This window comes from Dermacentor variabilis, chromosome 2 (genome assembly GCF_050947875.1).
Source record: "Dermacentor variabilis isolate Ectoservices chromosome 2, ASM5094787v1, whole genome shotgun sequence".
In the NCBI taxonomy this organism is placed as follows: Eukaryota; Metazoa; Arthropoda; class Arachnida; order Ixodida; family Ixodidae; genus Dermacentor; species Dermacentor variabilis.
Window position 1 is genome coordinate 111422001 of NC_134569.1, and position 17408 is coordinate 111439408.

General features: G+C 44.8%; 1 protein-coding gene across 1 annotated transcript in view; it reads right to left on the minus strand.

Moving 5' to 3' along the window:
* Karybeta3 (karyopherin beta 3) overlaps positions 1-15849 on the minus strand; it is a 62793-nt gene extending 46944 nt beyond the window's left edge. Inside the window, exons 1-6 of the mRNA XM_075681718.1 lie at positions 15692-15849; positions 9080-9353; positions 3523-3625; positions 3222-3318; positions 2022-2126; positions 965-1090 (exon numbers count right to left, since the gene is read on the minus strand). Of these exons, the coding sequence (XP_075537833.1) occupies positions 965-1090; positions 2022-2126; positions 3222-3318; positions 3523-3625; positions 9080-9353; positions 15692-15772 (786 nt within the window). The 5' untranslated portion in view covers positions 15773-15849. The remainder of the gene's footprint in view (positions 1-964; positions 1091-2021; positions 2127-3221; positions 3319-3522; positions 3626-9079; positions 9354-15691) is intronic.
* Between the last annotated feature and the right edge of the window lie 1559 nt (positions 15850-17408).

The following is a 17408-nucleotide window of genomic DNA, read 5'->3' on the forward strand; positions in this document are numbered from 1 at the left end:
ACGCATTTCAGCGACACTGCCGCAAGCTTAGCCTACAGCTCCGGAAAGCGTCCAGACTTCGGCACGTGGGAAATTTCTCACTTGCCGCCACAGGGTGAAAATTTCGCTTCACTGCAGTCGCCACTCTCGCACCACCCGTTTAGAAACATCGAAATTGCGGCCCGCAGCGCAGTGATTTGTTTCTTCGGCATAAAGGATGGCAGCCCTCTTGAACGCTGCTGTGAACGAGTGCCGAAAGATTAGTGGGCCTGCAGCACTCATGACGACTGGGGAAGCATAGAAGTAGCATGTAGCCGGCAGTCAAGTGTAGCGCGTCAAAAAGTTGGTCAAACCAATGCCAATGCCTTTAAACAGAGAAAGAGAAACCCGCGAACGGTGTCTGCTCTTCCATGAACTACCGATACTCCCCGCAAGCGCCGCCGTTCTAAGGGTGCCGTCGCAAATTGGAACAGCGGCGCTTCCATCAACTATCGACACCCCCCATGAGTGTTGCATGCACTGTAAGACTCTCAAAAATGTTGAAAAACCCTTCCGAAAAGCAAACAAACACGCGGGATAGCGAAAAGATACGGGTAGGACCATAGAGCAAACATAAAATTGTAACTACGTTGTAGCTCTCGTTGGTATCGCTTTCTTTTTGGCGGGGCCATGTTTTGGTTTCGATTGTAAGTCGACCCCCCAACTTCAGACTTTCAAATTTTAAAAAAAGGGGTCGACTTACAATCGTGTAAAAACGGAAATCAATATTTGCCTTACTGCACCATGCTCATGAGCTAATGAATGTCAAGCCTCTCATCCCGGTTTGCTTATTGTCAAATTCAGGCATTTGGCTGAAACAATCATGTTTTGGAATGCCACACCTTAATGCTGTACAGCCCATGTGAACACGGCACTTAATGTTTCTAACTTACAGCTGTTATGCTTGTAGAGCTGTGATTACAATGAGTCAACGAGAATGGCTTACCCTCAGGAACACTTGCATGAGGCTGTCCAAATGGGGCCGAAAGAAGCGTGGACAAGCCTCGGCCAGGTCGACGAAGCACTTCAGCACACTGTCGTCTTCCAAGCCCTCTATGCTTTCAGACACCACCTGCGCACAGTTGGTCAGTCACTACAGTAAACACCAACCACAATGAATGGTTACATGTCCTCAAGAGATTCCTTACATCACATTTAGTTTAAAGTTTTGATCACAAGTTGAAATTCTTAGGCTGCGCACAGGAAATGTCCTTCGAGTACGTGTCTAAAGAAATACTGGGACAGCTAGGCCACTTGTGTTTGAAGTAATGACATTTTGCTTTGTATCCCTCCCTAAGCCATTAGGGAGCGATACCCTGGCTTACCCTATAATTGGCACACATCTTGATTGCAGGGGTCTTTAGACAGATGAAAACATGTGTCAGAGCCTAATTTGAGCGTGGGCTGCCTTTCTACACTTTCACTATGTACATAGTACACGACTATGACTGGGCTAGTAGGAATGTTGGATTCATGGCTACGAAAATACAGCCCAAACACAAGAAACAAAGAAGGAAATGCACTCATCTTGTGCACTTTCTTCTTTGTCCCTTGTGTTTGTGCTGAATTTTCATAACCAAAGTCTATGACAGTTTTCTGCACCGTGTGGCAGCAGGGATTGCCAGGGTGTGTGAAACTTTCTGCAGCTGATTGCCTTCTGCAGCAAATGTCATACCTGTTTACGACATTTATCAAAGATGAAACCACCAATAGGCATGGGATTTTGTATGAGCCTGTCAGCTGCCAGCAACTTCCCGAGAAATAATGTCGGTTTATATCAGAGCTCTGGATCTGAAGATCACATAAGGCTGCATACACAGCATTGCCGCTTCTAGCAGGCAAGGCTGGCGTACTCTACGGCGGGGAGTTGCATGAACTTGGGCAACTTAGCTGGGCGGAATTAACGGTTGGGGAGGGCCACACAACTGAGACATCTGCGACTGACAATCGACGGTAAAGTGCTCTACACACTATCCAAACCTGGTCTTTCATAGCCAACTCACCTGGAGCATTGCAGGCAGAGAGTCCACGAACAGTCGTTGAATGGCCACTTCCTTTTCATGTACAAGGAGAAAAGCAATGATGGCCTTGACAGCAGCAAATCGAACCTGCACAGAAAGAATGTCACCACTAAGAAGTGCTACTCACAAACAGTACAATGCTAAGGAGAAAGAAGAGCAGCTTTTTCTTACAATACAGTTGATCCCAGATAAATGACCTGGGTATGCTAAATTATTGTCTATATCATCAAACAGTCGTTAAAGTCTCCTATGAAATCCCAAGAAAAAATAAAGAGCTGTTCCACATGCATATTGAATTCCCATCACCGGCACATTCAGAATACCAAACAGTGTGCCCCATTACTGCAAGTTTGCTTCTGTTAACCGGGCCACAATCACTTCTTACACCATCATGAATACTCAATGCCCGTTAGGCAGCAATGTTACAGTAGATGCTCCAAACAAGACATTGCATATGAAGAGCAGTATGTTGGAGAAAAAGATTAACAAAGTGCATGTCACAATTTTGCTCTCTGCAAACATGGATGGCTTGCGCACACTGCAGCCATTCATTACCCACAAGAGCAGGTTGCAACGCTGCTTCAAGGACGCGAAAGGGCTCCCCACTGCTCTTGTTATCGCCATTGCTCTTTATCAATATTGCCGATGTCCACACACTTATGACGAAAGTCCACAGGTGAAATAATTCTGCTTTAAATATTTTCACACTCTTCCAGAAATAACTGCTGCAAGTATGAAAAGTTCCAATGACAAGCTTTCCAAGCCGCCACTGCGATAGTGGTCCTTTAATATTTCCTTTTTAAGCAGACCTCTGCTGCTATTGCCCAAGCAGAACGCAACATGACAGAGCACAAAGAATCTAAAGAGCACAGCTGCAGCAGAAATTACCATCATATTCAGGTTAGTGGCCTGCTCTGCCTTTTCAGACAAAATGAAACAATCCTCCACATCCTCCTGATATTGATATGTGTAGCTAGAGACCCTGTACAGAAACAGAGCCACAAGATAGATGAGGTAAGTGAACCTTCCTTATAAGTTACTATTTACAATTATCTACTTCCAAACAAAGCAAACTGAGTAAATTAACTATCTCTTTTAGTGCATCTACAATGAGCTGACTAGTGGGCACGACAGAAACAAAAAATCCTGCCTTGCACAATGCAGCACTGGAGTCTAACTCACACTGGCATTGCTGGAGTCGGCCAAACTTTGCACCAGCATCTGCCGAATCATTTCCAAGTAGCGACTCTGCTGGTTTCCAAATATTCCAGGAACAGATCTATCAAGAAAGAAGGCACAGGATCACTATGCATGTTGCATTAAAGCATGGGCTGAAACAGCCTTGTGCAGGGCCCTCATAAAAAAGATAAAGCAGTGCGTGTTAATATGCAGGACTGAACCAGCTGCACAAGCATAACAAAGGTACCGCAAAGTGAAATTAGATTCACAATCAGTAACAGAACTCTTTGGCTAAACTGCTTACGTGAATATCTGCAGGGCTGATTCTCTGAGCACAGGGTTTGAGGAGCTGGCACATTGGAACAGGAACCTGAGAAACTCTGGCCAGTGGTTGTTGGCATCGTCATCTGCAAACAAGAGCAGCCAAAAATGGCAGACTCAACAATCACTGTAAGGAAATGCAATCGAATCTCTGTAATTTGAACAAACTTAATTCGAACTTCCAGTTTATTCGAACTGACGCTGTGGTCCCATCAAAGTTATGTGCATTCCAATGGGCAAAGAAGCCCAGTAATTTGAATGCGCAAGCATTTGCGACGGTTAATTCAAACATATTGCACTCCGACAATGCTCACAGCAGTGCGCCAAATGACGCGGCGGCGCCCCCTACCAGCATTACACTGACCCCGCCACAGAGGAAAAGTTTAGGAGAGCCCTCAACGAGGCGCGAGAGGTTCCGTATAAAGTCCAAGGGCACTAACACCATCGCCGCGCGTCCTACGCAGTATGTGTGAGCGAAAGCATGAATGGGGAGCCCATGCGAAAAGACTGAGTGGGGAGGGAGCATGCCGTCTTCAGTCATGCGCAAGGCACCCAACGTTGCGAGGGATGGGGGATAGGGGGGGTTCTACTCTGGCTGCAATTGCGCACGTGGCTGCTGCGTGCGGTCACGAGGTTGCATCTTGAAAGCAATCTATGATGGGGGCAGTCTAGATGCGTCAGCGGCTTGTAGCTTTGTGCATGCCGTGCATTCTCGGTACAGCACGAATTACACTTCGCTCGCTGCTGTTGCCACATTTCCTCACACCAGCATTTTGGCAGCAAGTTTTCGCAGTCATCGAGTAGGATGTGTTCATGTTTGCCTGTGCGTGCGTGACACCATGCTTGTTAATTTAATTAGTACGCCTATGTTTACAAGTTTATATGGCCGATAAAACTACTATTCTTGCTTCATATAGCTGTCCACTAATTTGCTATCACAATTGATGCTTCGCCTTTCAAGCGAAACCAACTTTTTTTTTACAATGACAAGTCTAAATAGAGATGTACCAATGAAAAGGTTGCCGGAGGAAGTGCGCCACATCCGATTCTGTACAACAAGACCTGAACACAAGGACGCAAAGGTGACACCCTGTACCTCATTCTTATCTTTTGCACGCGGCAACGCCACAACAGAAGGGCCCACACCAACATGATTAAGGTCAGTGGCAATGAATTCGTCATCATCATAAGACAGTACGAACAACGTAAACACAGCGCCAATCTGTCAGCAGACGAGGGAAAAAGCATGCGAGAAGGCAGAGAGAAGCAGTGGCGGAGGCCTAGTCTGGCCTCGGCAACTCTGCTGTGGCAGTGTTAGATGGCAGAGGTAATTAGCGCCATCCATGAAGATAGCGGGAAAGCAAATCTGCTTCCCTCCCGCCCCTCCTTACAACTGCGTCCCCTCACCCTGCCTCTGAATTCCCTTGTAACTCCCTCACCTTCGATGGTCCCCACAAGCGCCCACCTCCGCACCCGCCTCCTCACCAGCTTAGCCCGCTCCCTGTTTTGTTTTTTTCTGTTATTGGGAAGCAAGTGTTGGCCGGCGCGAGCAGCTTCGCAGTCTTTGCTCACTGTGTGCTTGCGCGCTGCAATATTTCACGATTCGCACCGTTCGTGCATCGTGCTATGGTGCATGAGCATTTCAAGAACAAGTGCTCCTTTTAATTCAAATTTCTTTTAATTCATACAAATTTTCAGGCCCCTTCAAGTTCAAATTATCGAGATTTGACTGTAGGACTTTTCCAATACATAACGGATGCCAACGATTAGTAATTATTGCCACACCTCTCTGCAGTGCACGTATTCGTAACTGTACATACACAGAGGCGCATGCCATGAAATTTGTTTCAAATTTGATGTGTTTTAGTTGGCCTTTGCCGGATAATTCGAACTTGACCAGTCAGCATGCACACACACTTGAACCCCGTGGTGATCCCAATGGCATACCTGCCAACCTGAAGATTTGGAAATTCATAAAACTATCGCGGCAGGAAGAGGGTTTGCGCGGCAGCACTCTTTTCTTTTTTAAGGGATTTACTTTTTGGGACAAGCTTACTCACGTTTTCCCAACCGCAAGTGAAATTCGTGTCTTGGAGAGTAAAGAGCGAGAACTCCACTGGGGCACAATTCATTTTTGCAATGATTTTGCTGTTGCCAATTTCGCCTGCTTCAGAAACTTCCCCGTGCAGGTTTCCTCAAAGCAAGTACCATTCTGGTGCCCCTTGACCATCAGCAGACTTTCGAGTGTTTTCTCACATACAGATGAGCGAAACTCCACTCTAGTTTTGTTCACAGTGCTGAATATTCTCTCACATTCAGCATTGCTGTGGGGAATGGACAGAATACCCAGCATAACCATTGAAATTATGTGGAACGTGAGCAATCCGTCGACACTTCGAACGCTTCCTAATTGCGACCACTGCATGTCACACCTTGCCTCATTCAATATGTTGGCTGGAACCTGATATGCTTGCAAGTTGGCAAACTCGACTTTAAGTGTGTCGATTGCTTCTTTTGATTCGCCACTCTGCCGGGATAGGATTGCAGGGAACGCCATAATGAAATCACGTACGCTGTTGAATGAAGCAGTTTCCAGAGCTTCTACTTGAGTAACTTCAGCCATCTTGAGATTGACGTCTCCTAGCAAAAATTTGTGACGAATGTAATTGCATGCTGCCGTTAAGTACAGACATATAGCAGAGAAGAACTGCTCTCTCTCAATGCAGCTCAGTGTCTCAACCACAGAGTAGGTCGTGCTGCCAGTGACTATGTCTTCATCACCTTTCTAGTTCTCTGCAGCTCCATAGTCAACTTCCAGCAATGAATGACATGCCTGGGCGCACAAATCTAGTCGGGAGATCCTCGAAAAGGCGGCTTAAGAGGCCCCTCAGTACATGAATCTGAGAAGCCTGTGCCTGAAGAAGGTAGTTTGCTTTCTCAAAAAGTGGTATAACATTTTGGAGAAAAAGACAGCATGCCTTGTTTAGCTCACATGACAAAAAAGTAAAACAGGCGCTCCTCATGGGTCACATGGCTGGCTTCCCTAGAATCCTTGGTATGAAGTTTCAGTTTTCTTGCTTGAGGTCGCGAATGCGCTCCTTTTCTCTTTAGCGAGAGTTCATTGCCATCGGAGGTTTTCTTCCCTGAGGCCTGCAGCAGTCTTGTGAAGAAGTGTAGCAGACTTTGGGGTTGGTGCGGGGTTCTTGGGGGTTTGTGAGTAAGTCTTCGGAATTTGGTATGACTCCAAAAACAAGCTCTGCTTATTGCACTGCTTTTGTTTCAGATAAAAAAAAAAAGCTGAGTAGTGGTTTCCATAGGGCGAGCAGCCTTTTCAAACACTTTCTCAATGACAGCCAACGTGTTGGCGAATGCTTCATTATCTTTCTGACCTCGGTGTCATGCATTTTTCAGAACTCTTTAAGTAGATCTTTCCCTTTCGAGCTTTTCTTTTAGGTAAAAAAAATGTCAACCAAAGCCTCATCAACCTTTACAGGAAGACATGAAGCTTCTTTTTGGGCGACCAAGTTGACGAGATGGCATGGGCAACCAACCCCTATCAAACCTGGTTGAGCCTCTCTCAATACAGTAGAAACACTGTTTTTCTTGCCGATCATGACATTTGCAGTGTCCGAACATATAGCCAACAGGTTTCCAACAGGCAAATTCTGAAACTTAATCTCGTCCAGAACCAGATTTGCAATCTTGTGACCCGTCGCTTCCCTTTGGATTGTCCTGAGGCAAAGAACGCGACTTTCAACTCTACTGGTTTCTTTAACGAAATATGTTGCAACAATAGGGTAAAGCTGCGTATCCCTATTGTTACTGCCATCCATATCGATCAAAAATACTTGCTGTTTCAGGGCATCCAGCAAAGGAGTCTCCGCATTGGCGGCCATTTCCCGAACAATTGACCTCGTCTTTGTCCACAGGCATAGCGTTTCGCTTCTTCACACTTGGGGAACATGTTCAGGAAAAGTGGTCCGGCACGATCACTGACACTCAGTGGGATGTTGCGTTGAACTAAAAATGCCGTGAAGAGGCATTCTGCACAAATCACACCGAGGTCGTTGTTGCTGCATGCAAAACTTGCTAGGCTATTGGCTGGCTGTCCGTGGCTGGCTGTCCGTGGCTCGCACATATCCCTGATGCTTTTTCGAAGCGGTGTGGACCTTGATGTCAGACTTTCCGCCATTGTGAGATGTTCACATCACACGCACACGTGTTGCAGAATCCGAACTTCTCCCCTTTCTTCGACGACACGAAGCACAGAAATTCTGTGTACGATTTCAAAAACACTTGGAAGTACTGTCAGGTCTTCGAGCCAGCCATTGCACTGCAAAGCCGCTACACGCCGGTGTCACACTGCGTCCGATGCGGCAGCTAGTCACACAAAAGGTGAGGCCAACACTGCAGTCACTGAAGCTGACTTACATCCAAACCCATGCGCCCGCACGTACAAAGGCAACAGCATGGCAACAGCTTTGCGGAGGCACTAGAGGCGCCGTGTCGGCACTATCGAGTTTTGAATATGGATTCGTGACCCCCCTGGTAGACGACAGAAGTCACTACAACCTTGCAGCTGCTGGTGGCAGCACAAGGTACCAGGGTGTAGTTTCACAACATTTTCATGTCTTCTTTTTTTTTTTCGCAAATAAAATCTTTTCTGTAAAATTTTAAGCAAAATTCGTAAAATCGTAGAACTGCTTGAAATTCTTACATGTTACGGAAAATTCGGAAGAGTTGGCATGTATGCCAATAGGCCCTTTAGTGACAGTGTCTGCCTCGACAGTGTTTATGGGACAGTGACTGTGTTGAACACACATCTTTTCTCACAGAAAACGGCTATTTTCAGCCTGGCCTAGGAAGATTTTCAAGCCATAACTACAGCTCACAATGCCTGATTATGATATTTACCCAATTCTTACACTTTTCTTTTTTCATGACAAATGGGTCAAAAATTGCTTGCACAGTGCAATCAGACAATATCAAAACTGCTTTCACGTTTGTATGCTTTACCGCACAACAGGGATGTATTGTGGCAAAGTTGAGTTTAGGAAACCAGCCGCCATTGTGCAACACATATTAGACCCTCGTTCATTTTTCTTGCTAGAAGCTCGGATGTGTGTTGGATTTCTACACTGTTTAGGTGCTTTAATGTCATTTCTATGCTAGTTTTCCACTCTGGTCACATCAAGTGGGCGCGCATTTGCTTTGGAGGCCTTTTCCAGTTAGAATCTGGAAAATGCTGCCAAATAAGTCAACAGTGCAATTCAGGGTTGTTTTTTTTCTGCAACTTGTTTAATTCAACCTGCCGGATAATTCAATCAATCTCGTCATTCCCATCAGGGTCGAATTAACAGAAGTCAACAGTACAAGACTGAGAACGTACAGAAGTATGCAGAAAGAGCGAGTCACTTAAAGAGGGGCAGGCCTGAAAGCTGCAGATTACCATGGCAATCTAGAAGGAAACAATGCTACAACTGCCCTTCTGCTAAATGTGCACATCTATGCACATAGCAGGAATGTCCTGAGGTACATACCAATCAGCTTGCGGGCAAGCTCAGCTGCACACTCGCACAGCCGTCTGCGCATTGTGTTGCTTGCTTCATTCTCGATGCTTTGCAGCAGCTGCTCCTTGATCTGCTGCTGGTTAGCGACCGGCAGCTTAGGGAAGGTGGTGTCAAACTCTGTTGACAGTAGGCGCCGCAGCAGCACGGCCGCGAGCACCCGCATCTCTTCCGGTCCGGCAGTGGGGCCCATGGCTCCAAGCAGGAACAGAACCCTGTTGCTGGCAGGGATGACATCGTAGGCCGTCTGTAAAGGCAAGTCAACATTAACAGAGTTTGTAGTTCTGGCTTTGCAATGACTTGCCAACCTTACAGAATCACCAGGATGGAATCAGTTGGTGACAAATACTAGAATTAGTTTTTGTTATTCAACATACTGACTGTTAATCCAAAAACACACCAACTTGGTTCAAGATGTATATTATGGGGTTTTATGTGCCAAAACCACAATCTAGTTATGAGGCACACCATAGTGGGAGACTGGATTAATTTTGACCACCTGGGGATCTTTAACGTCCACCCAATGCACAGCGCACAGGCGTTTCTTGCATTTCGCCATCGAAATGAAAAATGCCATCGAAATGCGGCTGAAATTTGATCCCGCGACCTCGTGCTAAGCACTCAGTGGAATGCCGTAGCTGCTAAGCCATTACAAAGGCTAACATGGTTCTGCAAGCCACGCTGAGAACAGGCACTTGGCTCGAGTTGCAGCTGGAATGGTCAGTGCACATGCATGCATGTGCACACACACACACACACGCACACCCAACGCACGTAGGTATGTGCGACGCTTCGCGTTGTTGCCAATGCCAACTTTACATGTTATTTCTTCTAGTTTAGATAAACCAACATTAAGCCTATGAGGGTGAAAAAGACTATAACAGCAGTAGACATTAGAAATCGCAAACTTTCATCCCTCAAAGGACTTTTCAATGCACAAAAAATCTGCAGTGTAACTGGGAATACACGCTCTAGAGTACTTTTCCCACGTTTTGTCATAACGGCACAGCAACAACACACTTGGCAGGTACCATGGGGAAAAAGGAAGCTGATGCCTTTCCAAACAAGAAAAATTGGGGCAGAACTCATCTATGATGTGTGTCCAGGTAATGCGTTTACATAGGATTATTTTGGAGGGGTCAGATGTGCGGTAGATACGCAACCTTCACTGTCCATCTCTAAAAATTCACGCAAGCCTAGAATGGACAAAGCGCAATGCGCATCGCATTTTTAGAGCATTTCGGGAACAATCTGAGTAGACCAGTGCGGCATTCGAGAGGAGCCTCGCATTGCCACAAGTATAGCTGTTTCTTTCTACGTAAATCATTAGTTAGACATGCACAAGTATACTTCAGTCAGACAACAGAAGTGATTCCTGTCTAGGGGTCCCTAGATATCACTGCATAGTTTTGCAGAACCCTGGTGCTCTCGTAAGTTTTGGGTCCTTCGCGAAAGCTGTCAGACACAAGGAAAGATAACTGGTCTGACAATACCAACGATGCTATTCACATTAAAATGTGTGTGTGTGTGTTTTTTTAATACAACTAAAGCGCAATCACATTTGTTCTTTGTACCAAGAAAAGCCTCCTTCCAGCTAAAAGTAAATTCTCCGAATGTAGTCATATATGGTGTGGAACATGCCCAAGCTAGCGGAGATGCAAGGAACACAAAATGAACCACCAGCACCATTCGAAAGGTCACTTCAGCTCAAAGTTAATATCACTTCTAACAATGATACTGCACTCTATCTGGTGCATCTTTTAAAGAAAGCAAACGAAAAGCATCAACTATTAGTCCCCTCTGACTCTTCCATCACCCAGGTATATGCAAAGAAGAATACTGAAAATTGCAGTGATACATTATTAACAATATGATCAGTATCTATGCAGATTAGTACTAGTGGCTAAAAAAAATATCAGCAGCTATCATAGTCCCTTGCTTTTGGACACTTAAGTCATCGGCTGTACCATAAGAAGTACTGCTACATATTTTTGTGCTGCATAAGCAAGTATGTGTAAATCTCCATTCCAGCAATCAAGATAATCCTTTAAGCCCAATACAAACTGAAGTTAGCCCCAAAGCCAAAGAGCGGTAATTTGATGAAACAATTCAGGAGATCCTTCAAATTACGCAACATATGCACAAATTGAGCCATCACTCCCAACTGCACAAGAAAGTGAGAATGTGCACTTAATCTTCACATAAACCTTAATTCACACTTGCATGCCTTCCACCTTGCGAACTTTAAAATTCATGAAAATCTCACAGGCACAAGAGGGAGGAGAGAGGAAAATCACACATTTTTTTAAAGCTTGCCCTAAGTAGACATATTTTGCTTGATACATACACACTTTATTAACGATGATTTACCTTTATATGCAGGACACAAGCAGCAGCAAACTTAGAACTGCGGACACTGACAAGTAACACAGTTTTTGGTCACAATGACTTCTTTCAGCAACTTTGCTGTTGTGAATTTGGTCTGCTAAACGAGTACCCCACTGGCTGGGGCTGCCACATCATGTGGCTGCCATCTTGGGCTGCCACACGAGAGCAACTAGGGTAACATCACAATTTCCTTTCTGTCAGCATAACTTCGCATAACTTCAATCAACCTTTTCCCGTCCCATCTTTCAACACACTGAAAAGTTTTCTCAAGAACAAGATTCATTTTTTGTAAAACAAACCAGGTTTTGTAAACTTTACGAAAAAATTTGGGAGTGCTGGCAGGTATTTGGGGCTCCCTCCAATTTAGAGTAATATTCCTTTTTTGCCAACTTTATGCACAAAATTAAAATGTATTGAACCCCACCAATGTTTTAATTTGCTGTAAATTTTGTGGCCATCATTCATAACTTTTCATAATTAATAAGTTTTGCATTTACAGTTTCCTTATGGTAATTGGTCCTACAATAAAACTGAGGTGAACACACTCACTCGAAATGTATATTACAGCAATTTGCTTTCAATAGTGAACAGCTAGAACATATAGCAGGAAAATGCAAATAGTTTATGCTATACCAAATTCCTGACGTTCCTTTCGATGGCCAATTCTGAATAATGGTACCTTAAAGCCTATATAGTGGTGCTATTTAAAGATCATTATGTTTTCCGTTTTCAATAAATGATTCGGTATAAATTTGTTTGCTAGGGCATATAGTAGAGACCACCTGCAGACAGAAGCTTCCATGAGATGAAAGTGGGTAGGTCACCAGCAAGCCTGACTTGAGTTTCGTTTCCACAGAAGATTGCAGCGTGAATAACGAGTTAATATCTTGCCAGTCACGGCCGCTTCATTAACATCTGCAACAGCCTATTCACAGTTTCCTTGTCAAAACACAGGAAATGTTTTAAGATCAACATAAATGCACTTTGACGGCCTCCTTTATCACAAGTCGTTTAACAGAAGTACACTCAGTCTGCCAGCTTTATCACAAGTAAATAGGAGTACACTCAGCTTAGAGAAATCTAAACAGCTTTTCCCTAAACAGTTAAGCTCCTCAGCAAATTCAGCACAACAGCCCAACTCAAGAGGATTTTAAAAAATACGCAAAACTTTAGAACAAGGATAGATAACTGTACCTACGTAACTATTACTTTTGAAATGTAATCAATCACTTTTCTAGTAATTCACAATATTGACCTAGCGCTTGGCACATGTGATGCATACACACATTGAAGTGTCAGGGGTGGGAAATTTGGCAAGCACAACATATCTTTTGAGAATCTGAGTGCTTTCTGGGATTGAAAGCACCACCAACCATCAGTTTCATTGAAAGTATGGTCGCTTTGACTATAGTAGGATAGAACTTAAAAACAGCAGTCAACTAAGGCACACGGACCCCGTGGGGTTATTACTCCGCCAGCTAATCACAGAAGCAAACAAAATCGTCGTCATACAATCATTTCAAGATGGCGCCGTACTTGATACCTCCGAAGCGTCTGCTGTTCTTGATTAGCAGAAGCGATTAGGTGTGCAACAGACATGGACAAAGTGTATGGAGTCTGAGCATTTCACTTTTCAAAAGTCCATGCTACTGTTCATTTCACTGTTGGCCCCATTTTACTCGTGAAACTTCACTGCCAACTGAAGTGAAACTTGACAGTAAATAGTTGCAGCGAAGCAAGCATTTTATTTCAATTCCATAAAGAATTAGGCTTTCACTGTTCCACTATAACAGACGAATGAAAACGTACAAAATTATGCGCTTATAATTTTATTTTTGTGGTTACCGCCTTATTAATGTGACAGGGAAAGTTTGAACTACTAACTATTTGCAGCCTCGCGGAGGAAGTGGCTGGCAGTCATGAAGGTGTGGGTGGGGCTTCACTGCAGACTTGAGTTGTATCCAACTATAGATTAAGTGCAATGCCAAGCCTCATTTTAGCCAAGCTTTCAATAAATCCAGTGGAGCTATAACATTTTAAAAATGAAGCATGAACTTGAAATCAGATGAAGCTTTTGTGAGTCAGACCATTCCATATTATATTCAGACTGTGAGGCACACATACATGTGGCTGACCATCTGTCTACCCTCCCTTTCATTCCCATACTTGAATTACCATAGCTCCCTAACATACGTCAAAGTGCCAGCGTTTCCAATAAAGGTGTCATTCATTCATATTACGTGAAAATGGCTAAGCCAACTTCTGTACAGCTTAATGTGAACACTACAACTCCCAAACTGCTGCCAGAGCTGCACACATGGCTGTGAATAGGAATTACCTAGAGGTTCTATCATCAGCTAAGGCCCTGCTAGCATACACAGAATCTTTTCAGCCTGTGTACATATGCACAGACCTCTTTATATGGCACTGCTCCACCCTGAAAGCTGACGCAGGAGGCCTGAATAGAAAACACATCGCATACAACCTCGCTTAAATGACAGCATCTTGTGACAGATGCAGTAGACAAAAAGCAGAGCAACTGGTTGGCCAGCTGTGATGACCCAAGCAGACAGGTGGGTCCATCATGGAATTGGCACTTGTGCAATCTCTTCAAGCTCATTTCGTATGCTGCATCCTGATTAGTTGTGCACTATTTCATCAGTTGGGGGAAAAAAAAACAGTGCAAGAGGTACCAAAATTTGAAGTTGAGAAATCATTTCCTTTCTAGCACCGCAAGAGTTATTTTATTCTTTCTCTTGCATATCTATTTCACATATAATTTCATCCCAAAATTCTAGAAAAATTATGAGGAATAACTATGGGTTGCAGCCAATATGCTGCAGAGCAATAAGCATAACAACCTCAATTCCTAAAAAGAGATTGGGCTTCCCCTCCCCCGCCGAGTGCAAGATATCTTGATTATTTGTAAACAGAAAGTACTTCCAGCTGCTTGGTCTTTTGCTGCCATCAACTGAGCCAAATGGAATAAATGGTTGCATGTAGGCTAGTTGGTTCTTATCTTGGACGCACATCATCTTGCGTTTTCTTTGGGTAGTGCAATTTCGCATAGAAGAGCTAAATACTTCTCATTTCCACCATGTTCTTGTGTGGTCTGACAGACAATGAACTAAGCATTACAGAGCACAAGGCAAGAAATATTGTTACGAGCTGAATATCTCCGTGTAAAAGCTTGCAGAGCATCTTAAAAGATAAGGAAGGTTGAATACTTTCGTGTCAAGCTTTCAAATGATTTTAAACAGATAAGGAGGGTTCCTACAATAGGGTGTGCCACTACAGCATCAGCTTCTTCCGGATAACGGCAGCACAACTCAGGTGCAGAAAGCTCTGCTGCACATCCTCAAAAGCTATTGCATGATGCTTCACCACACTACACGCGGGCAATGAAACGGATAAGCTACAGCTATTAGCTGAGGTACCGAGCGTATACGTTCAAAGCTGCAAATATGAACACTCGTTGTCAATATAGTGCGAACTAGCCGATATAAATAATTCTGTTGTCGTCTTTAAAGTACGAGGACGCGATCCGGCACCATTCGGGTTTATTGCGCACGATCTTTAATGGTTCACATCACGGCTCATCTCTCTCATTCCCTCCCTTCCTTCCTTATTTTTTTTTTCAGCTCCCACGTGTGCTTTGCGCACTATAACATACCTTCCTTCCTGCGATCTCGTTATTCGGCAATGCGCAGACGCATTAGCATCATACACTACAGCTGACGGGAGGGGCAATGTGACAGGGCAGCGGATTAACGTGACAGCGAAAAACACTAGCTGAGATCAGAACCAAAACTATGTGCTGTTACATCGTACCGCCACATCGATGGAAACGCTCCCCTGTATTCCATGCAAGGTAACATAACACACACCGCAACCACGAAGATGTGTCAGTTAGGCTTAGATTTCGGAGGCAGCGCAACAACGTGCTCCTTTCCCGCCTCGCATCCGGCAAATGACCTGCTCAGAGAACTGGCGCAACGAGGCCAGAAGACTACACAAAAATCGAATGTCGCGTTGTAGTGGGCATATTGCGGAACAGTGGGCAAATAAAACAAACTATTTCGTTCCTTAAACCGAAGAATTTATCACGCCCGCGTTTAGAATCGTGGTCAGGTCCACGTTACTTGCATGACAGCGAAGCAAAGAAGGTAACATCGTCAGCAGCAAAGCGATTCATACCTCAGCGCTGCTTCTTGTTTCATTATCTGTGCTCAGCAGGTTCTGAAGTAGTGCGTTAAACTGTGCTTGTTCATGTTCCATGATGGGCACTGCTCAAACGGCGTGCGGCCACGGCGCGCACCGGAGGCAAAAGACATGAGAGAGACTGCTCATGAAATACCTAGTGTGCAAAGCGCGACCACTAGCGATACCGCAAAACACATGCAAAACAGCTTTACGCGGAAAAAAAAAACCGTAATAGCGATTGTTGCGGCATCTGGCGTTTATAGTTTACGATGAACGTATCTCTGCTGTACGGCAAAAGGATGAATGGCCTTCAAAATGACAAGCCGCCGCACTGTTCGGGGCTGTCGGAAGCCCTCCACAACATGTCCCTCATAACTTATTGAGCAGTATCGAGACATTAAATCACACAATTATCTTCTTTTTTTTTTTTACCACAATGTAACGTCCGGGTCTCGGAGGCTATGTAAAGCTATATCCGTATTCAGAAATTTGCTGCAGTTGGGACAGCGCTTAATAAAAATTTAGTGCTTAAATATCACTTTCTGGCCTGTTTTACTACCGTAAGCAAACTGAGGTGCTAATGCAGGATTGTTTGAGGACAAGCTAAGCCCCAAAAGTGCAAAGATTTTTTAGAATAGTTCCACTCTTTGGAAACACACATTCCGGCCCATGCTCCGGCTGGAACGGTGACGGCGTAGACAAACACGATGCGAAGGAGCGAAGGCTAAGAAACTTAACCAGCGTTACAAGACTAGTTTGGGAAACTGGGTTTGCTGTTGTCCGTCACTCTTTAAAAAATTTACACCAGCCTATCCAGGGTCAGCAGGTATGCGAACTCATTCGAGCTCAATTGTCCGGATTGCGGAGATCCCTTCTGCACTTTAATAGAACGCATGCTCTGGCGGTGTCCCCATAGAGAAAGACATTGGTGTCCCTCGTCACGGGACCACGATCATCTCACCATGGAAGAAGAGTGGGAGGAGGCGCTCAAGAGCTCTTACCTCGCACTGAGCTACAGGCCGTCCAGAGGGCCCGCAGCGCGGCCTCCGCGGCGGTCAGGCACGGCCTGCCCGTCCCGACTTGGGAGCGGCCCGCGGCGGCTCCTCCCTCGTAAGGGGGTTTCGGAGTCGCTCTTCAGGACTTTAATAAAGTTCACTGCCCGCCTGCCTACCCTTTGGGCGGTATCTTAATTGTCCCACATTGTAACGTTAATCGTCATCTGTCTTGCTCGCATTTCCTAGATAAAGTCGCTAGATAAAGCTCATAAAGGGACTTTAGGTACCTCCAAGTCACGAACGACATGCGCGTTATTACATAACATTCTCGAGAGGAAAGTAGCGAGCGCAGCGTTTTCAAGAAAGGAAATTAACGCAAGCAAGGTAGATGACGATTAGCGTTGTGGGACAAATATACACCCCCAAGTGTGCAACTGCTTTAAAAGTGTTGTACTCCACAATTGATAGCGCAACGCAGGCAATGCGGAGCAAGGTGATGTGGAGGTTGTGAGTTCGGCTGTCACCGGCTACATGTTATCTTTCCGTCCACTTTCATTTCCCTTTGTTTATTATTAAGGTGCTGAAATGAGTTGTATATACTTCTTCATCTCCATCGTATGGGCGCTTCTTGACAGCTCCCTTCATATTGTCCAAATTATTACAGCATCATCCAACCAACCACGAGGATGTTTATCCAGTGGCCCGCACATACAACA